At 45.5% G+C, this 21,793-nt stretch overlaps 2 protein-coding genes across 21 annotated transcripts in view; one reads left to right on the top strand and one right to left on the bottom strand.

The window, feature by feature from the left end:
- Positions 1-21,793, top strand: part of LOC130537198 (ribonuclease inhibitor-like) — a 180,748-nt gene that overhangs the window by 33,505 nt on the left and 125,450 nt on the right. The window lies entirely within an intron of this gene.
- LOC130537196 (ribonuclease inhibitor-like) overlaps positions 1-21,793 on the bottom strand; it is a 267,517-nt gene that overhangs the window by 224,776 nt on the left and 20,948 nt on the right. For 4 of the 20 annotated variants that reach the window (XM_057053782.1, XM_057053780.1, XM_057053779.1 and 1 more), the window contains 9 exons: positions 11,972-12,073; positions 11,589-11,701; positions 9,673-11,488; positions 8,569-8,745; positions 8,285-8,458; positions 7,626-7,799; positions 4,811-4,984; positions 4,431-4,604; positions 2,801-2,974 (listed from right to left, as the gene is read on the bottom strand). The exons of 7 other annotated variants lie outside the window; for them this stretch is intronic. In XM_057053782.1, the coding sequence (XP_056909762.1) occupies positions 2,801-2,974; positions 4,431-4,604; positions 4,811-4,984; positions 7,626-7,799; positions 8,285-8,458; positions 8,569-8,745; positions 9,673-9,893 (1,268 nt within the window). In that variant the 5' untranslated portion in view covers positions 9,894-11,488; positions 11,589-11,701; positions 11,972-12,073. Of the gene's footprint in view, positions 1-2,800; positions 2,975-4,430; positions 4,605-4,810; positions 4,985-7,625; positions 7,800-8,284; positions 8,459-8,568; positions 8,746-9,672; positions 11,489-11,588; positions 11,702-11,971; positions 12,074-13,379; positions 13,420-21,793 lie in introns of those variants that run through there. 9 more of the 20 variants (XM_057053776.1, XM_057053787.1, XM_057053789.1 and 6 more) reach the window with 6 other exon arrangements.

The raw sequence follows: 21,793 nt of genomic DNA, 5'->3' as shown, positions 1-21,793 counted from the left end.
GATGACCTTTGGCACCGTAATCATCTTTCTGAGGGGAATCTGTAACCAACCTCCTCATCTGCCCTTCAAAGGAGCCCCGCATGACTCCAGAGAGGAGAACCCACGCCTGCTGTGATGCACACACACAGCCAGGGCTTTTTCCATCGCCATCGTTTCTCTGGGGGAAATGTTGCATTTCTTTATCTTAATAACAACAAATCTTTAGTTTGTTCTATAGCAGCTCCATATGTTTAGTGTCAAAGACTTCTTAGATTGTGTTCATTGCTGGCACATGAAGAAAAATGCTTTGATTTTACTAAAGTGACACAAACCCATCTCAACACTGTTTTTTATATCCTCTATATTATTGTGCGTAGTCTGTGTAACTGTTGTGCTTTATTTCTGCTGGCTTCTTTAATGGGATGTAAACCAGCCTGACATAATACCAGTTGGGTACTTTATTTGATGTTGCCAAAGGTTTAAAAACAGCCTGACAGAATAAGAAATTGTGAAAATTTAGAGGATGAATTATACCTGGTGGTATCTGATCTTGAATGGCAAATTTTAGAGTATTTTATAGGGAAGTGAAATAATGTTTGGACCTCTTATCAGGCAAAGAGAAAGTTGTTAAGAACTGCTCTAAAAACACCACCTCAGGGGGACTATATCCAAATCTCTCCGTTTACTGATGGGACGTTGAAACGTCAATACGCGGATTCATACATTTAGAACTGGACGTTGCACCAGAACTGGAAGCGCGGACTGATACATTTTTAACAGCGGTCCTGCTTCAGCCCTCCGGGGCTAATAACAAAATACGAAAAATACGAACATTTTAATTTTGGAAACATTGTTGTCGGTTGTTCGACTTGCCGGCTTTCGCAAAATTGCTAAATACGCGCTAGCATGCGTTTTAAGCTATCGTAGCGGTATGTTTTACCATGCCCGCGCCCTATAATCCGGAGCGCCTGATGTATGTGTTAAATACAGAAATAGCACCGTAACTGAGGCTGCACCTTTTAATACGGTGCGCCCTTTGGTCGCGAACATACGGTATATAGAACATAGGGCACGTTTGTGCGTGATATCACTCCGCGTCTGCGCAACGACCACAACCTCCTATCTTTAGTATTGCTGCGCCAACTGGTGGTCTTTTGGGTTGAGGATAACGGTGATCTATATGTAGCTATATGTAGCTATAGCGTCATTGGCCTCCACTCCAGCCACTCCTGGTAGTTCCTCAAAAACACTGAGTTTCTAGTGGATGCACAATCTGTGGAAGCCAACATAGGAACTTCTGAAGAGCCAAAGTTCTTGCAACAAAAATATAGTCCCCAATTAGGTTGTTTTGTTATCACACGACCCCGTCCCCATTATCTTAAGAGAATATAAAAGAATGAGTGGAGACAGAAGAGAGAATGAGACGTTTTTGGCGCGTGTCGCTCTTGATTTTGTGTTTATTTTTGCAGTAAACTTAAAGGAGGCCTTTTCACTTTATGTTTGATTCCATTTAAGCTGATATTCCATTCTTGACATCTTTAAATTTACAGTATTCATGGGAGTTTTATTTGGTCATTTTGCTTCTTTTTATTTCCTATTTCCCACATTTATTCATAGTTTTTATTAGATTGCAATAAATCCTATAACATTGAACAGACTGACTAAAGTCAAATGACCTGCGGTTCCCACCGATAGCCGTCATTCTGATGGGTTTTTGCTGGCTGCAGCTGAAATATTCCAATGCTCCATGTCACAGAGACAGTAAATACTAAACCCTAAAGATTCTGAAGGCATGATGTAAAATAGTAACGTATAATACAGACATTTGAAGAGACAATTAAGAGAATGTTTCCATGCTTCTAAGAGTGGCCGAGGAGCCATTTAGAACTTTATAAAGATGCATTGTGTGATACCAGGAACTAATTTAACTTCAAGGCGAAGCTGCTTCTGCTTTGTCGACCATCGACTGATCTCCTGAAAGTCCACCAGCGCTTTTTAAAAACTGAATTTTTCATCTATGGAGGGAGTAGACGGCAGATGTTTCCACAGATGCTCTTCACCAGTGGTCAGTGAGTGATGCAGCAGATGAGCGGGAGTTGACTGGCTACAACCAGCCATGTCTCAATGTCTCCAGCCCATAGTGTGGATTCTCTACGAGATCAGACAGCAGCTTCACTCCTGAATCCTGCAGCTGGTTCTGACCAGGTCCAGTTCTCTGAGATGGGAGGGATTGGACCTCAGCGCCGAGGCCAGAGAGCCACAGCTGATCTCTGATAAGCTGCAGTCCTTAATCTAAATAAAGAAGGGAAACTTTTATAAGGTTATAAGTGAAACCAGTATTCATCTGAAAGGTTAATCAAAGGCATGATCTGTAAATATTTAATTTAGTTACAGGTTAAAAAATGATAGTAATATGTAATTACTACAATTCCAACCTCTCAGGTTTGCACTGTTCCAGAGGAGAATATATATTGTTCTGGCCCTCACTCTTCCCGGTTCTCCCACCTCTTTACCTCCCATCTCATCATGGAGATCCATCTCACCTGTGGCTCATCTTTAAAGGCACAACCTGTCTTAGATGACTTCCTGTCTCCCTCACCATCTCCCTCCTCGTTGGCTGGTGTCTACCAGGCACCCTCACCTAGTTTTGTCTAATTTTGGTTACCATCTGTCGCCTTTTTCATTGTCCTAAATCAATTTATCATGAATAAGTGGTCCCCGTGTGGCCCTCCCTCCTGAAGGAACTGGGCACAACACACACACTCAGAAAGTGTGAGGACCCTCGGATGGAATAATGGACATTTTTGAGAATGGTGTTTACCTCAGAGTTTCCAGTCGGCAGTTTGGATCCTGGAGAAAACCACAGAGCAGCTTCACTCCTGAATCCAGCAGATGGTTCTGACTCAGGTCCAGTTCTCTGAGATGGGAGGGATTGGACCTCAGCGCCGAGGCCAGAGAGCCACAGCTGATCTCTGATAACCAGCAGTTCCATAATCTAAATAAAGAAGGGAAACTTTTATAAGGTTATAAGTGAAACCAGTATTAATCTGAAAGGTTAATCAAAGGCATGATCTGTAAATATTTAATTTAGTTACAGGTTTAAAAATGATAGTAATATGTAATGACCACAATTCCAACCTCTCAGGTTTGCACTGTTCCAAAGGAGAATATATATTGTTCTGGCCCTCACTCTTCCCAGGTTCTCCCACCTCTTTCCCTCCCATCTCATCATGGAGATCCATCTCACCTGTGGCTCATCTTTAAAGGCACAACGGCTGTTTCCGACTCCACACCCTCGTTCCCTGTTCACTACTCACTACATGGATTGAGTGAACTACGTGCTGCACTCAATTAAAGTTAGTATTCGGACAACGGCGTCATTTACGGCGCACGTAAAGTGACGTCATGGTGTCGCATAATAATTACGAACTGGTCGCCGGGGAAAGTGGCCAGGTCCATTTAATATTTAACCCATCAGAAATACATTCAGAGGTCATTTTATGAAAATGCAATATTTTACCCTATAATTAACTTTATATAATAAAATGAAATATCAATGTCAATAATAATACAATAATAATTACTTATTACCTAAAATAATTAGTGTCCCTTGACATTTTCAAGCCAAGACGTGATGGAACATTCTCAAGTCATATTCCGCTGTAGTGAAAACATTTAATAAAGCAATTTTTCATCAAAAAATGGATCAAAGCTACTTTTTATCTTTGTAAATATTATTTTACTGAGATTCTGTCGCCTGGTGAGGAACAGACGGTTCTGAAGAACAATTTTAAGTGTGTGTGTGTGGGGGGGGGGGGGGGGGATCAGTGAAGATTGATTGATTTGTTTTTACACATTTATGTTGTAATATTTTAAGATGATCATATTGGACCCCTACTGAAAAAAAATTCTTATTTCCAAAAATTTCATATATCAAACCGCACAGTAGAAATTACGTTAAAAAAATGTATCCCATCAGCCTTTACGGCTGGGGGCTAGGGTGGATATATTTTCCGAGTTAGGGTGCTCGCTTGTACTTTTCGCAGTGCATTGTGGGATACATTGAGTGCACTACATAGGGTACAGCGATGCTCACTAACAATTCGGACACTATTGCAAAATGGCGTCCACACTATTGAGTGCACTATGTAGGGTACGGGGGGGGGGGGGGGGGGGGGGGGGTTCAGAAACAGCCAACCTGTCTTAGATGACTTCCTGTCCCCCTCACCATCTCCCTCCTCGTTGGCTGGTGTCTACCAGGCACCCTCACCTAGTTTTGTCTAATTTTGGTTACCATCTGTGGGCTTTTTCATTGTCCTTAAATCAGTTTATCATGAATAAGTGGTCCCCGTGTGGCCCCCCCTCCTGAAGGAACTGGGCACAACACACACACTCAGAAAGTGTGAGGACCCTCGGATGGAATAATGGACATTTTTGAGAATGGTGTTTACCTCAGAGTTTCCAGTCGGCAGTTTGGAAAGTGGAGAAAACCACAGAGCAGCTTCACTCCTGGATCCTTCAGCTGGTTCTGACCCAGGTCCAGTTCTCTGAGATGGGAGGGATTGGACCTCAGCGCCGAGGCCAGAGAGTCACAGCTGATCCCTGATAAACTGCAGCGCTCTAATCTGAAAAATGCAGGATGAGGTTATACGGTGCAGGTCTGCATGTTATCTGCGTCAGTACTAAACCTACGTTAGTTCTTAGTTGGGTCAGACCTGAATTCACGATATTACAAGGAATTTTTTTAATGTGGTGCATCACAGCAGTGTTGAGAACAGCCTCACTTCACCATCTTAGCAGCTGGTATATAGGTAGAAAAATGAAGACTGACCTGAGCCTCTCCAGTTTACAGTTTGGACTCTCCAGTCCAGAACAGAGCCGCTTTACTCCTGAATCCTGCAACGCGTTGGAGCTCAGGTCCAGAACCCTCAGATGGGAGAGGTTGGACTTCAGAGCTGAGGCCACAGAATCACAGCTGGTCTCTGATAAACTGCAGCCACTTAGGCTAAAATAACAATTATTTTGAGAGAAGACAAATAAAAATCAACATGTACCAGAGCAAAACACAGCTTCCAAGCAACAAACCTCTGGTCCTGCACCGGCTTATCTGCCGTATGTTCCTATTTTGGGTTCTTTCAGGGCGGTCGGACAAGATCTACAGCGTATGTAAAGTGTGTGTAGGTCAAAATACCTTCCAAGTTTGTGAGACCACATTTCTCAATAGCACTCAACTCTTGTCAGGAGTTGGGACAAAGCGACCCACTCCTGACAGCTTGTGGGCGATGCTGCAGCGACCCTGCAATCCCTACACTCTCTGGTGAAACCAAATCAAAGGTTTTAGACACTGCTGGATGCTGGAAGGGTGGCTATAGTCTGGACGCATCGTTCCCCTGACTGCACATTTCTCCAACAATGATTGGCAGCTGGTGTCACTTGTTCTCCAGATGAGAGAAGGAAAGAGAGCCCCACAGTGTGTTTGATTGCCCCACTGCAAGCTCAATGCTGCCAGAAAACATTGCAGGAGCATCAATTCCCCTCAGGGCATCAACAAGGACCTCAGGAAAAGGTGCAGCTGCCACCTACTAGAGACAAGCACACTGAGCTGAGATTCAAAGCCCTCTCCTCCCAAGAGAAGAGCTTGTTTGTTGGAGGCTCTTCTGGGCGATACCTGGTGCCACAGCTCCAGCTCAGCCCGTCTCTGGAGCTGAGGTGGAGCTTAGCAAGTTTCATGGTTCTCCACCACTTCCTCTCGCTGAGGACCTTCTCAGCTGGTGGTTTCTGCTCCACCTTCCAAGTTGAGCAGGTGATACTTCTGCATTCCTGCCACCAGTGTCTCTGCAGAAAGAGTCTTCTCTACTGTTTTATATTAGATTGTATAAAATTAGGATTTTTGGTTGATGTCTTAGATGTTGTTGACTAAGAGCAGGTTTTTCTTTAATAACATAGAAAGATTCGATGAGAAGAGCAAATGTATTATTGTATGAGCTCCTTCCACTACTATTATATACACATACTTCCATATTGTCTTAGATTGCAGCTGCATTTATTGCATCGTTCATAGAAAGTCATATTTGTGAGGAGAAAAACTCCAATAAGGTCATTTTCTTTAATGACCATTACAACAGAAGGAGGCGATGAACAAACAGATTATCTAAAAATGTGTGAAAACTTCTCACTCACTCACTCATTTTCTACCGCTTGTTCCTCCACTGAGGGTCGCGGGGGGGCTGGAGCCTATCCCAGCTCAATGGGCGGAGGCAGGGTACACCCTGGACTGGACGCCAGTCAATCGCAGGGCTAACACATATAGACACACAACCACTCACTCTCACACTCACACCTACTGGCAATTTAGAGTTTCCAATTAGCCTAATCCCCAATCATGCATGTCTTTGGACTGTGGGAGGAAGCCGGAGTACCCGGAGAGAACCCACGCAGGCACAGGGAGAACATGCAAACTCCACACAGAAAGTCCCCAATCAATCCCAACCAAAACTCCAATAAGGTCATTTTCTTAATGACCATTACAACAGAAGGAGGCGATGAACAAACAGATTATCTAAAAATGTGTGAAAACTTCTCACTCACTCACTCATTTTCTACCGCTTGTTCCTCCACTGAGGGTCGCGGGGGGGCTGGAGCCTATCCCAGCTCAATGGGCGGAGGCAGGGTACACCCTGGACTGGACGCCAGTCAATCGCAGGGCTAACACATATAGACACACAACCACTCACTCTCACACTCACACCTACGGGCAATTTAGAGTTTCCAATTAGCCTAATCCCCAATCATGCATGTCTTTGGACTGTGGGAGGAAGCCGGAGTACCCGGAGAGAACCCACGCAGGCACAGGGAGAACATGCAAACTCCACACAGAAAGTCCCCAATCAATCCCAACCAAAACTCCAATAAGGTCATTTTCTTTAATGACCATTACAACAGAAGGAGGCGATGAACAAACAGATTTATCTAAAAATGTGTGAAAACTTATGCATGTAAACCTTTTTAAAATGGTTGCATTGTGTAGAATCGGTGTAGAATCAACTCGTTGACTTCTGATTGGACTCCAATGGAAGTGAGGTGCAACAATTGTGGATGCTGAAAGCTTCAGATCTTCATGAAGGTTTCTGTGGTTGGACTGACCTGCTGCCCCTTTAAGAGGGAGGCAGGTTTGGGCTTCTGGCTGGAATGAAGCCACCTCAGATGAGAATGACTGCAGGCTTTCGGTACCAAGGTTTAACAGGGTGCTCACTTCACACTTGGGCTTTTCTCTTTTTTGGGATGGCTTTTCTCAGGAGAGAAGGGGCATGGCACACTGCAGCAGCTTTCTTTTTGGGGTTTCTAGTTTTCCTTCTGATCTTTAAAAGACAGGAAGAACCATTTTTGATTGGTCTGAATGTTTGGGCGGTTTTGTGGCCAGCCTAAAATAAAACAAGACAAATCTACAACTGATACTTCCTTTCTAGTCATTGATGACCATCCTCACATGGGACAGATTTCCACAACCAATTTAATACTGCAAATCTGTCCTGTGTGGTCTTTTTTCTGAGAACTGTAACACGACGTTTATAACAAAGATCAAACATGGAAACAGTTATTGTCTAACTAGTTACACCTGGGAAAGTACTGGATCATCTCTGACTGACCTGAGAGTCTCCAGCTCACAGAGAGGATCCTGGAGAGCACCACAGAGCAGCTTCACTCCTGGACCCTTCAGCTGGTTCTGACTCAGGTCCAGTTCTCTGAGATGGGAGGGATTGGACCTCAGCGCCGAGGCCAGAGAGCCACAGCTGATCTCTGATAAACTGCAGCAATTCAATCTGAAAAATGCAGGATGAGGTTATACGGTGCAGGTCTGCATGTGATCTGCGTCAGTACTAAACCTACGTTAGTTCTTAGTTGGGTCAGACCTGAATTCACGATATTACAAGGAATGTTTTTAATGTGGTGCATCACAGCAGTGTTGAGAACAGCCTCACTTCACCATCTTAGCAGCTGGTATATAGGTAGAAAAGTGAAGACTGACCTGAGCCTCTCCAGTTTACAGTTTGGACTCTCCAGTCCAGAACAGAGCCGCTTCACTCCTGAATCCTGCAACGGGTTGGAGCTCAGGTCCAGAACCCTCAGATGGGAGCGGTTGGACTTCAGAGCTGAGGCCACAGAATCACAGCTGTCTCTGATAAACTGCAGCCACTTAGGCTAAAATAACAATTATTTTGAGAGAAGACAAATAAAAATCAAACATGGAAACAGTTATTGTCTAACGAGTTACACCTGGGAAAGTACTGGATCATCTCTGACTGACCTGAGAGTCTCCAGCTCACAGAGAGGATCCTGGAGAGCACCACAGAGCAGCTTCACTGCTGGATCCTTCAGCTGGTTCTGACTCAGGTCCAGAACCCTCAGATGGGAGGGATTGGACCTCAGCGCCGAGGCCAGAGAGCCACAGCTGATCTCTGATAAACTGCAGCCACTCAGTCTGGAAAAGGAATAAATGGGGCAAATAAAAACACATTTCTAAATCTGAAAATGAAGAGAAAAGCAGAAAATGTAAAGAAATTTAGAAAAGACCAACAGAGGCCTCCTGACCTGAGCGTCTCCAGTCTGCAGTTTGGATGCATCATTGCAGAAGACAGTAACTTTACTCCAGCATCTGTCAGGCTTTGGTTCCAGCTTAAGTCCAGCTCCCGTAGATGAGAAGAGTTTGACGTCATTGCTGAGGCCACAACTTCCCAATGACCCGTTGAAAGAACATCACCAGGCAGTCTGTTGTGTATGAAACAAAAATAGTGAGTCAAACTTTGGGATTTCTCATCAACTTATCTGAGAATCTACCTCAACACAAATGTAGCTCATTTCCTGGAAAAGCTAAATTCAACACCGTAGAGCAACAGTTTGAACGACCATCAGATCTGAAATGCAACTGAATTATTCTCAACATTTGTCTTATTTTAGAACAGCTCATAATTACTCAATATTTAAAATGATTGTAGCAAATGGTTTAAAGAAACGTGCATCTTTCTATCTGTCTATCGGCTCTTTGGATATTTTGCATTTCATCCAATTTGTACGATGGTGCGTCAAGTCTTAATTCAGCGATCCGATCGATGACATCAGAGTCTCTGGTTGCATCGATTGCCCTCAGCTTCTGTTATATCTGCCTGTTTCCCTTCAAATCATTTTCACTGCACCTTTTGTTGCTAGTGATGAAGTTGCCACCTAACGGGTGTGGAAAGGCTCAAACAACTTTGTGGGTCACATAAAGGCTCCAAACGGAACCGCCACAAAGACCTAAAACACCCATTTAAACCAACGAGGCCGGCTGTTTTTACGTTGAACAAATGAAGCAAAATAGTCACGTGTCATTAGTTAAAATGTGTTTTTCTGTAATTAGAATACGATGTATACAAACAAACAAAAGTGATTTAATGACATGACAGTAATTTCATGATAGTCAGTTAACTTGTGGCTCCTATTATTCCTGCCTTATGTTGGTTTGTCTGGATTGACCTTTGAACTTATATCCAGCCAGTGTTGAACATTTCTGGATGAATTGTTGTTGTTTTTAATTTATGGACGCTGCACTGGAGATAAAGAATTGAAGGAATGACCACTGGAGGGGGTATTGCTACCTGACATGATCCACTCGCTTGATTTAAACGCTGATGTCCGGCCCCAGAAATCTTTACTTACACGAACTTCCTGCAGTTCCTCACAGCTGGAATCAGGCGACGTCGTCCCTCCTCTGAGGTGTAGTACTGCTGCAGGTTCAGCTCATCCAGAACCTCCTCTGACATCTGCAGCAGGTAGGCCAGAGCTGAACAGTGGATCTCTGACAGTCTCCTCTCTGATTTCTTCCCTGACTTCAGGAACTCTTGGATCTCCTGATGGACTGACTGATCCTTCATCTCCATCAGACAGTGGAAGATGTTGATGCTTCTGTCTGGGGAGATTTCATCACTGTTCACCTCCTTCAGGTTGTTGAGGACCTTCTGGATGGTTTTGGGTGGCTGTTCCTCTGATCCAACAGTCCACCCAAGATCCTCTGATTGGACTCCAGAGAGAGACCATGAAGGAAGCGAACAAACAAGTCCAGGTGGCCATTTTCACTTTTGAGAGATTTCATTAGTGCTCTCCTGAGGAAGTCATCAAGAGATTGACTGGATCGTTATTAAACAACCCAACAAACCAGGAAAAAGGGTTTGGTTTCAAATATTTTTGGAGAGACTCCATAATCCTTTTATTGATGGTGTAACAGTGGAACATGTAGACGGCAGCCAGAAACTCCTGAACGCTCAGATGAACAAAGCAGTAGACTGATTTCTGGAAGATCACACTCTCTCTCTTGAAGATCTCTGTACAAACTCCTGAGTACACCGACACCTCGGAGACGTCCAGTCCACATGCTCCAGGTCTTCTGAGTAGAACATGATGTTTCCTTTCTCCAGATGTTCAAACGCCAGCCGACCCAACTTCAGAAGGAGTTCTTTATCAGCCTTAGTCAGTTCCTCTGGTCTCTGCTTTCCTCCATACTTCTGCTTCTTCCTCTTTATCTGAACCATCAGGAAGTGTGAGTAGAGGTCAGTCAGGGTTTGGGGCAGCTCTCCTCTCTGGTCTCTGGTCATCATGTCCTCCAGAACTATAGCAGTGATCCAGCAGAAAACTGGGATCAGACACATGATGTGGAGGCTCCTGGAGGCCTTGATGTGTGAGATGATTCTCTTGGACAGATCTTCATCACTGAACCTCCTCCTGAAGTACTCCTCCTTCTGGGAGTCAGTGAAGCCTCGTACTTCTGTGATCCTGTCAACACACGAGGGAGGAATCTGATGGGCTGCTGCAGGTCTGGAGGTGATCCAGATGAGAGCTGAGGGAAGCAGGTTCCCCTGGATGAGGTTCACCAGGAGCACCTCAACGGACGATACTTGTGTGACATCAGAGATGAGCTGATGCTTGTTGAAATCCAGTGAAAATCTGCTTTCATCCAGGCCATCAAAGATGAACAGAAGTTTCCAGACAGTCAGATCTTCTGCTCTGATCTTCTGTAATGTTGGATGGAAAACATGAAGCAGTGAGAGAAGACTGTGCTGCTCATCTCTGATCAAGTTCAGCTCCCTGCATGAGAGCGGAAGCACCAGACTGATGTCTTGGTTCTCCAAACCTTCTGCCCAGTCCAGACTGAACTTCTGCACTGAGAAGGTTTTTCCAACGCCGGCGACACCGTTGGTCAGAACCACTCTGATGTGTCTCTGTTGCTCAGATAAGACTTTGAAGATGTCCTGGCACTTGATTGGAGTGTCCTGGAGGTTCTTCTTGGAGGTTCTCTCAAGCTGTCTCACCTCATGTTGTGTGTCCACCTCCTCACTTTGTCCCTCAGTGATGTAGAGCTCAGTGTAGATCTTGTTCAGCAGGGTTCCACTTCCTGCTTCATGAGTTCCTTCAGTCACATGTTCACATCTTCTCTTCAGACTCATCTTATGACCTTCTATCACCTCCTGCAGATCACTTCCTGAACATAAGTAAACCAATGATTTCCATCTATAATAAATCATCAACACAACTCCAAATTCATGACATCACAAATTAAATCTCATATTGAACAGTTTTACTTTGTTTGGGCTTCATTTCAGCATCTCCAGATCTGCTTCCAGATTGTGAACAAGAGGACTCTCCTGGTGGAGCTGCCTGGTCCCAGTTTGATAGGATGTGCTCCCCCCTCTCACTATGAAACACATCTCTATTAGTCCTTTGATTTATAGGATGAAAGAACCTGATCAAGACTCAATATTGTTCCAGCATTTATGTCTGAATTCATCTTTCAGTTTAAACCTGATTCTTGTTTCTAATCAACAATATTCACATTAAGTCTGTAACTCTATGACTGTCTGAGGTTTAAGTGTTAAACATCTCCAATAATAAACTCACAACCTGCTGCTGTTAATGTGACTAACAGCTGCCACACAAACACATCATCACACTTTAGTTTTCTTACATTTCCTCTGAACTTCTGAAGTTTATTAGTCCATCTTTGGACATGTCACTCTTCAGGGACACCCAGCTGGGCACTGTGGACTCTGCTCTGTCCTCGTCCATCCTGAGGAAACATCAGAAATAGTGATGAGACTGTGATGAAGGTAAATAATCTGTAGAGGTTGTAGTTAAATAATCCCAATTCACTGCATTTTTATCAAACAGGAACATTTCTAATCCATTCTGGATAACAACTGAATCAATAAATCAATGATGTCTCTGTATCATTTTCATGTTTTCAGAGTTTAAGCTGCTTTTTTTAACTGTTCCCTGCAGTGAGAAAAGAACTGGCACCTTTTCCAGCCCCTCATCCTGCAGCACTGAATGTGCTCTAAAGTTCTTTCCAGAGCAAACGTCTCTGCACTTGCAGCAACATGTTGTAGTCATGGATCCGTGAGGAGAACCGGATGCAGGAAACGCCCCCACTTTGATCCCAAAACCCAACTGGTGGCCAACGGTGGTCCGGCAACGACGGGGACGCTGGTCCATTGGGCCCACAACACTGGTTTTCCACAGGCCAACATGGTGAAAGGACTGTCTTCAGCTCAGCCACTAAATTATCTGGTGCTACATAAACATACTAGTCAGGACTTTTTAACTCCCCTCCTTTGTTCCCCTCTTCAATTATTTCTATGATCCAAGTCCTCAAAGATCACTGCTCTATTTAAAATAGATGAAAGAAATGACACCCACTCCTGCATTTCTTTCACAGTGGTTCCACAACATAGAACAATAAACCACTGGGAGAAAACGTGCAACATGAACCAAAATCCTGTTGGTGTCCTGTGATCCTGTGTGGATTTAGTTATTTAGTTTATTGTCTTAAACTGGTCCGGCTGAGAGATGCTAACTTGCACACGATTAGATGTTGTTTGACAGGTAATACCAAAATATCCAGCTGTGACCTGGACTGTTGAACAGCTCTAATAACTCTAAGAGCTTTTCACCTGTCACAAAAATGTCGCTCTTCCTGCTTCGTCTGAACAGAATACTTTCACTTTTAAAACCTAATCAACAGCTTTATGGCGTATATATTACTACCATTAAAGTATTCTGGGAGGGTTTAAAGTTCAAAGTTCTTTTAGGATCAGTAGCAAAGAGCAGAAAAATAAACTAAACTTCACTTAGAAAGACTATTCAACTATAACTAAAGCCAGACTATCAGAAAGTTAAATAAGACCTCTTCATTTATAATGTATAACGATGTTTTGTGCTAAAACTAAATATGAAGTCTCGTTGAATTTTCTTAAGCCAAGAATTCTTCAGCTCTATGCAGCTCTTCAATAGTCACAAAAATGTTTTCAAATCTTGATTTTATCTCCAAACACAACTGTCAATTCTTTTCAATAATGCTCTTCGTTTCCACTCACCTTGTCGGTCTTCAGTCTTCCTGCTCAGTCTGAACGGAATACTTTGACCTTTCCTCTTTCCTCTGTTAATGAACAACTTTATGGCTGTTGATTAATATTCCACTACTATAAAAGCATTCTGGGAGGGTTCAACATGAAAAGTTGTTTTGCTATTTTAATGCCATAAATATGTTTTTGCATTTAAATGAAAACTGACTAACTTAGTTAAATAAATAAATAAGATTTATGATGCTTGACAGATTTGAAAAGACTTGTAAAAAAAGCAGATATTTCTGCAGCCCTGGAGTCCAGGAGGAGCAGCAGAGGTCAGAATGTGTCGGAGCGCGTTTAACTATTGTCTGCAGTTCCACGCGTGTCCACCGGGTGGCGGTAAAGGCACCACATGATATTTCTCCTTTTTGGAACTTCTTCAGCTGCGTTGAGCTTTAACTTTCACCTGTCGCTCCCTTTAAGCTCTAAACTTTGCGGTTCTGTGTGTAGTTTGTTGGTTTGAATATTTCTGATGAATTCTGATGACGACTGAAACTGTCAATGACCAACAGAAAGTTCGTCCATTGTTCTACTGCGTCACACATTTTCATTTTTATTGTCATTTTTGGGTCTAAACTGGGCCAGTTCTGTGAGCTGTTTTGCTTTTTCTGTGGACCAGATGTTCCAGGCAGGTTCCATCATCGGACAGCGGAGACGGGTCACGTGACAACAGTCAGCCTTTAGTTCTTTATTACAGGAGGATCTGGTTTATATACAGACACGAATCTGCAAAATACTAAAAAGTCTATGAACCCAAAGTACTAAAAAGTCTACATCCACGCACACGCGTGTATTAAGTGTTTATACACACGTGTGCGCGTACGTGCACACTGTATATTCATCTAATAACTGTTAGTTTTAAAAACACCAAAGTAGAGTCACTGAGGCGCGGCTTCACCTCCTTTACACCGAGTTTCCCTGAGCAGTGTGTGTGATGAACTGTTGCAGAAGGAAAAGCATGGAACATGTTAATAACCGACACAACAACACTCAGGTTTATTGTCTGACGGCATCAGTGTCTCTGGTTGCATCTGTCTGAGGAGCATTGTGAAACCAGGAGCAGTGTAAATGAGGGGGGGGGGCAGTGAGTGGATGCTGCATTCATCAAACACACAATAGTCAGAAGAGAAGGAAGAACAGAAGCCCGTGTTCCTCAGTGTTGGTGTGGGAGACGCCTGTTTGGAGGGAGGAGCAGAAGCAGGCTGGACTCTTCCAGCTGGCTTTAATGCCACTTCTCTTCTGAGAACCTCCCAGCAGCTTTCTCTCCACCACTTTTTACGCTGAAGGTTTTTGATCATTTCAGGTCAGATGTTCTTGGACTGAGGTTAAACATGTTTGTTCTTGTGCTCGGAGCGAACCGACGATCCTCTAAAGTCAGGCGTCCTAAAGGTGGATGTTTTCTGAGGCCTGGAGGCTTTAAAGTGGCGCTTTTACCCACTTGTCCTCGTTCTGTTGGAAACTTGATACAAAACCTTTTCTGGAGCTTCATGTTCTGCTTTTTTGAAGGATGAAATGGTTTCATCAGTGCTGCCGGGGGCTGAGCAGGCTTCATAAATCTGAAGCTCTGAGATCCTTTAAAGATCTCCTGGAATCAGCAGATGGGGGTTTGATCCAAAACTGTAAGAATCAGTCAAGCTATCAAATCTTGACTCAGTCCAAGCGTGAACCAGTCCATCCAGAGCTGATTATGGCTCAGCCAGGAGGAAAGCACGGCCTGGGGGGGTTCATATGGAGCAGGCACACTCTGGCTCTATTGCTACTGAAAACAGCCCTTCAGCACAGCAGCCTGAATACAGTTCTGGAGAACACCTGTTCCCAACAGAACCTGTTTAAAACGGGACCAGTAAAGATGCCCGGCGTGACCACGACCACGGGGAGGGGTGGGGCAGAGACAGGCGGTAACGCCGCTGCCCACCGATTCACCTGGAAACAACAAAAACCCCAGCAGCTTGGACCCAATATGGCAGCGTGTTCCTCAGAAACGCTCCTCAAACTCTCCCCACAGCTTCATTGCTAAACAGGATTTGGGTTTTTTGTCCGTGCTAAATGGAAAGTGTTTGTCCTTTGGTGGTCCAACAGGACCACGATTGGATGGATGGATGATTTGATGTTATGAGAATAAAAACAGCTGAAAATGGAAGCGGAGATGTTTCAGAGCACCAGAGTTCAGAAAGAGTTTCTAATCAAACACCGCCTGTTGGGAATGATGAATGGATGCATTTTATTCATCTGGTGAATAAAAGACTACGTGGTGTTAGACTGATTATTAATTATAATTGTTAGACTGGTGTTGGATTTAAAAAGTCTCAATATTTGCCAACAGCCGCACGCTTTAAGAATTTACCCCGTGCGTGAATAATTCAGAATGAAGAGGGGCGCAGAAGAAAAGGTCGTTCCTCTACGTTTCTGCAGCGACATCACAGTTGTAGAGGGTGTTAGCGGGCGCTAACCAGAGCCAGCACAGCTCACTTCCCTCCCGCGTGATGCTAGCTGCAGATTTAAAGAGTTTCCCCGTTGAAGCTTAAGGGATCCCTCCAGGGCCGGCCGGGGCGAAGGGCCTGTCATCCTGCCTTATGAAGTGCAGCAGCTTCTTTCTTCTCCTCGCCCTGCCATATTTCTATTTAGCAGGTCTGCGGCCGTGCAGGCTTCAGAAAAACGGATCCGAGTGGATGGTTTGTGAAAAGGAGGCAGCCGCGGTGAATATGCACTCGCCAAATCAACGCCCAGGACGCACCCTGCGGAGGTCAAGGTGAACCCGAACGGGATCCGCGTGAAGCACAGGGAAGCACTCGCTGCTCCTTCCTGTCGCGCCCGCCGTGCCAAAGGTTCCCTGTTTATCTGTGAGAGGGACAGCGAGCACGAGTAATACCCCACGTGCACCCCCACGTGCACGCGTGGGGCGGCGTTCTGCGTCTCTTCCGAGTTCAAGCGGCCTCTCTTGCTGCCCGTACGCTCGCGCCTCCTTATTTAGATTAACAAACGTAATAAATCCATCATTCAATCCGCATCCATTGTGGAATTGATCCACTTCAATTCCAGGAAGTGCTCTTTGTTGTAAACACAGCATTATTTATCAGGAAGCCAAAGTGTCGTGGCTCATTAAGGACAGCTAAATGGGATTTGGAGTAAATATGGCGCATGGATAGCGCGATTTACATCGGCTTATTTATTTGTGATCCCGCTATTATGGAAAGCATGGTAGCAATCTCATCATCATTCATTCTGTAATAACTCCCTCTTTCTTTATCTGCTGGAAGAACGTCTTATTGCCTCCCAAACCAGAGCGCGCCGCCCCTCCCCCACCCCTGCAGCTTGATGGAGGAGGAGCTACAGCTTCATTTAATGTTAGTCATTAAAGAACCTTTACTGTGGAACCCTAAACTGCTCTTCAGACAACACCAGGAATAACATCTGGGCCCAAACAGCGGTCGGGGGGACGTTATAGCCGCGTTACTGGGTCAAATAAATCACGCTAACGCCAATAAAACGTTAAATTAGCTTCGCTGTGTGGTTCAAAAACGATGACACCGAGCCTGAGACCTGCAGCCTTGCAAAATCCTATCGACGAAAGGTCGCACCTTCCAAAATTTGTCCCGCTTCCTGAGGTTCTTCTGGCACACATCATCAATCAGGACTTTTAATGATTGCCTCAGGCTGAAAAATCTGTCCCGAGTGAATCTTTCCGTTATGGGACTGACACTGATGGACCTGGACCAGTACATCCTTATTTTGGGGTACGGGAGAGACAGGACATCAGGATACGGCACCAAAAAAATGGTAGACCTCATCTATTGATGTTCTGAGTAGGTCCCCACTCCGACTCAGTGACACAGCGTTGGTGCAATCAGCTATTTTTTTTATCAAATTGTGATCTATGTACTGTTCCACATAGTTCAGTGGGGTCCAGCTATTCCGATCATGCTCCGTTTCATCCTCATTTGTAAAATCCATGAGGTTGGGCATAAATGGAGCTGCCCTCCAGCGCATTCCACGTCCTGCACAAGAATCAAAATACAAATTGTGCTTATTGCGAAGTGACTCACACAAGCAATTCACTGAGGTGTATTAGTGCATAACATAGTTGAATCTGAGTGAACATTTATATGAAATTTTATGATTTGCCTTCAAGGCATGCCAAAATAAGAACCATTATTATTATTACCTTTAAAGATTGTCCCTGCTTGGGATTAGGGCTTGGTCCTGTTGTTGGCTCTTCTGGCCATCATTCGAGCCATCAGCCTCATGCCGAGTTCGGCAGCTACTCCTGGGAGTGTTGGATCTGGCCGCGCCAGAGCCTGAACCTGAAAATTGGCATTTTGCTAGAAACATTGAATGGTGCTGTACCTTTATGTACTCCTCTAAAACATTACTTAGCCCTAAAGCCCTAAAATAAACAAATATCCACTAAGTCTTTGCTAACCATTATCTTCTCCGCGGAGACGTTTACGTCCCCTGCTCTGTTCAGTGGGATGTGGGATGTGGTACTCATCACCACTGCTCCATCTTCAGTGCTGCTCTGCTCCTGAGGTTGGGGTTGATAACTGGCATCCAGGATGTCGTCATCATTGTCAGATAAGTCTAATTCTGACGTGTCCCCATCCATCGCACTGAGCAATTCAAGTGCTCTTTGAAGAGAAAATCGCTCTGGAAATAAAATTGTTGGTTTGTGAGGAGATAGAGATTTGAAGAGTGAGAGTATTTTGGCAAGTTTCATGGCAAGTACCACCAATAAGTGACGTTCTAGAGTTTGTGAGGACAAATAACTGTTCTGCTTCTGTGAAAAATCATTCCAAATCAAACATAAGACAAATGACAAACCATTATCTTTATCTTTAGAGTATCTGCATATTTTATTGTAATGGAAATATAATCATTATTTGGTATGCATGAACAAAACACCTGGATGAGCACACAATGAACTTTTATTAGTGTCATGGGATTGAAACAGTGCCGGTGCTTCAGTCGTGCTCTTCGGAGGTTGCTATGGCTTCGGTTGTCCACCAGATGTCCCCATCACTGAAGTCTCGAAGCTTTGAATATTTTTTCGACACAATTGTTAGGAAAGTGGTGAAGTGGTGAAGCTCAGTGCTTTTTTCTTTTTTCACAAGTGAAAAAAATAGGGGTTCGGTCCCAATGTACACATATGTGTTTAGCAGCATATTACATCGTTACTTTTACTAAACTTTGTCAAATTTGCATGCCATAGCAAACTTACAATGCTTATATGCAAATCTAAACAAGAAAAGCCATTAAATTTGACTGGACCTGGTCGATGTTTTTGTTTGGAGTTGCTACCGGAATTTTCGCACGTGTTCTCCGCCATTTTGAGTTTTCACAGTATGGTGTAGTACTCTTCTAACACCACTAGGGGGCGATGTAAGTGTCCACATATGTGGCCATCAGGACCCAGTTAAGCAGAATTAATTACTGTGGGAAATCTAGCCCAAAATGTGATGTCCACATATGTGGACGCGGGGACTAGGTATTTTTAGACGGGAAACGAACGGGTTCGGCGAAAAGGCTCGTGTCTGGACACCGTATTCCCTTTTGCATCTCTAAGAGGGCAGTTTGACACGTAAAGGTCAAGACGAAGCCAGGAGTTCACGACATTTGACGTGATTGTGCCTCCACGTGGTCCCTTAACTGCTAGCGTGAGTCTAGTTTCAACACGTCCGCCGTCAAACCCACATCTCCTCCCCGGAGATGCTTCATCAGACCTGGTCTAACGGGGACAGTTGCTGCGTGACTGATGGACAGAGTCCTCCTGCTCTCTGAAGCCCCTCTTCAGCTGCGGCGGGGGCCACCTCGGCTCTGAAAATGGAGGTGGTCTGCACCAAATGTCTCTAGTCCAACAGTAAACCAGCACACGTCCCAGAGGGGACTATTAAACCGCCGCAGGCCGACTGTCCCACTTTAATCTCACGCCAGAGAACCATTTCCAAGTGTCGTCTTCACCTCAGGCGGGGGGTCACTGGACACCCCCTGTCCCTGTGGGGGATGAAGACGAGCCACGTTCCTCCGGCGTTTAAGCCGAGGAAGTAAACAAAGAGCAAACAGACAGAACAGATCATTGGCAACAACGTTCACTTAGAACAGGGGCACAATTTAGAGCAAGCAGCAGCATTATAGCGGCGCCAAATGACTCCTTCATTCAGCAAATACCAGCCTGAGCAGAGCTGCTCACGCTCCAGGGTCCTTTTCTTAATATGGCAGCGCTTTAAATGCACCTTTATTCTGCGGGAACCACTCCGGAGCTGCTTTGCACTTTCTTTTCCTGCCAATAAAGGTAAAGAGTAAACATGGTAGAAATCAGCAGAGCTGATCCAACACAAACATCTGTCACCGCGGCAACCCCGACACAAGCTAATAACGCTGCTCACTGCTGCTAATACCGCCCAGAAATGGCTACATTAGCCACATGATTGGTCGGCATTTGCCGTTGCTGCGGTAGAATGTTGGAATTTCATCCAAACTGAAGGAACAGAAGAGCGTTGCTGCAAATCTGAACCTTTGGTTTCGTCCAAAACAGCTGAATTTGTGACTTTACAGGACAATTTCAGCAGACCAGGACTTCTTTACGTTTCCATTCACAACAAAATGACGGGTCATTTTACCGTCGCGCTGCTCTTTGAAGCACACGTTGTTTTCTGCGTGACTGTGAAGCTAAAGGAGCGCTGCAGAGCGCGTTTTCTACGTGGTGATGTGAAGGATAAACGTCGACGCTAAAGTGAAGCTCTCACATCCAAACATCTCAGCTCAGCTCTTTCACAGCAGCCAGGTTGGGCTGACCCGTTTTAACCCTCCACAACAGCGGCGAGATCGTCAGAGATAGAAAATCCGTCACCTTCCGAAGGAAAACACTCACGATTCAGCGTTCCTTTATGCTAACGCTGAAGGCTGCTGCTGCTTCGACACGACAGAATCTCCTTTCTGCTGATGCTCTCTGTCCGTGGTGCTGAACACCAGAACCAGGACCGGTTTACAGGTCCACCCCTGTGGGCCTGACCTGTAGAAACAGGCCCGAGGCGGCACCTATCTCCCCTAGAGGAAAGCAAGTGTCACTACACCATATCTGACCGCCGCCGATGCTACTTTTGGTGAGTGCGATGCTACACAACGCTCATAATCTGTGGCAGCTAGCAGCGCAGCGGCAGAGATCGCCTCCCCTCCACCTCATTTGCTAACAAATATCAGCGAATACCCGGTTCGCCACTGATCGCACCAGACAGAAAGTAATATGATGCATTAGCATGTGACTGCAGTTGTCAGAGGGAATGCGGCGCGGGCTGGCGTAGCGCACAGCGCTGTAGACAACTGCACCATGCATTCATCACGGCGCCGGTCGGCACACCGTTCCCACCTTAAGCACTGGCTAAATTAATCACTCTCCCCGTCACATCCAAGCCTCCGGGAGGAGCGGCGTAAAAGGCTTTACGGTCTCCGAGGAATTCGCTGGGTGTCCGTGATAAAACCTCCCTTCAAGCGCCGCGTGTTTCCCTTCCTTATTGCCCCGTTAAGGCCTGTTAAGTTGGCAGGTTCGCTACTGTAACGTTTTTAAATCTCATTTAGCATTCCGCCTCAGCGCCACCTCGATCACCGCGGCTGTAAACCAGAGCCGACGGCCGGCGCTTCGCCACGCCAGACGTGCCGGCGCGTTGATTATCGACGCTGAAGGCGTTCTGGGACCGAAGCGACTGTCGGCGGCGCGATTCCGGAAGCTAACGGAACATCTGGAAGCGAAGCAGATGCTCGCTAACAGGAGGGAGGGGCCACGCGGCGGCGTGACATCACACCTTTTACACTAGATGGCACATTTACGCCAATTTATCACGTTACAGCCGACGCGCAAATCAAGCCGGCGTAGGTGGACTACGCTCACACGTGCACGGATCCAGCCTGGCGCCGCTCGTCAGTCACGCGGTGCGTCTGGGAGGGGCCCTGGAAGGTCACCAGACCGGCTTTATGAACATTTGAAATTAGACGCATCGATCACGCCGAGCTCAGCTCGCTAGCGCAGGGACGCCGCGCAAGGAAAATAGCTAACTCCACCCGGCTCCACGGCCGCGCGCACGGCCGATAAGTCGGATAAGAGTGGGAACAGGAAACGCGGGGGAGCAGAGGCCTCGCGTTGCCTCGGGCCACGAGGAGCCAATCAGAAGCTGGGCTCCAAAACACGAGGGCGTTGGGTTCAACACGCAGAAAAGAAGGAAGGAACCTCCCTGCGAGCTGTGGCACCGCCTCACACTTCCCTGTTTTGGGCCGACGTTTTGTGCCAGATCAGACGGCTCGTTTCAGACACGCAAACACACACAAGCATTAACAGCTAAGGTCATCTCTATAGTCAGCTAGGATCACCCTCGCTAGACCTGACGAGGGCTAATTAA

Source organism: Takifugu flavidus, chromosome 14, assembly GCF_003711565.1.
Source record: "Takifugu flavidus isolate HTHZ2018 chromosome 14, ASM371156v2, whole genome shotgun sequence".
NCBI lineage: Eukaryota > Metazoa > Chordata > Actinopteri > Tetraodontiformes > Tetraodontidae > Takifugu > Takifugu flavidus.
Note: the sequence above shows the minus strand (reverse complement) of the source record. Positions and strands in the feature narration are given on the sequence as shown.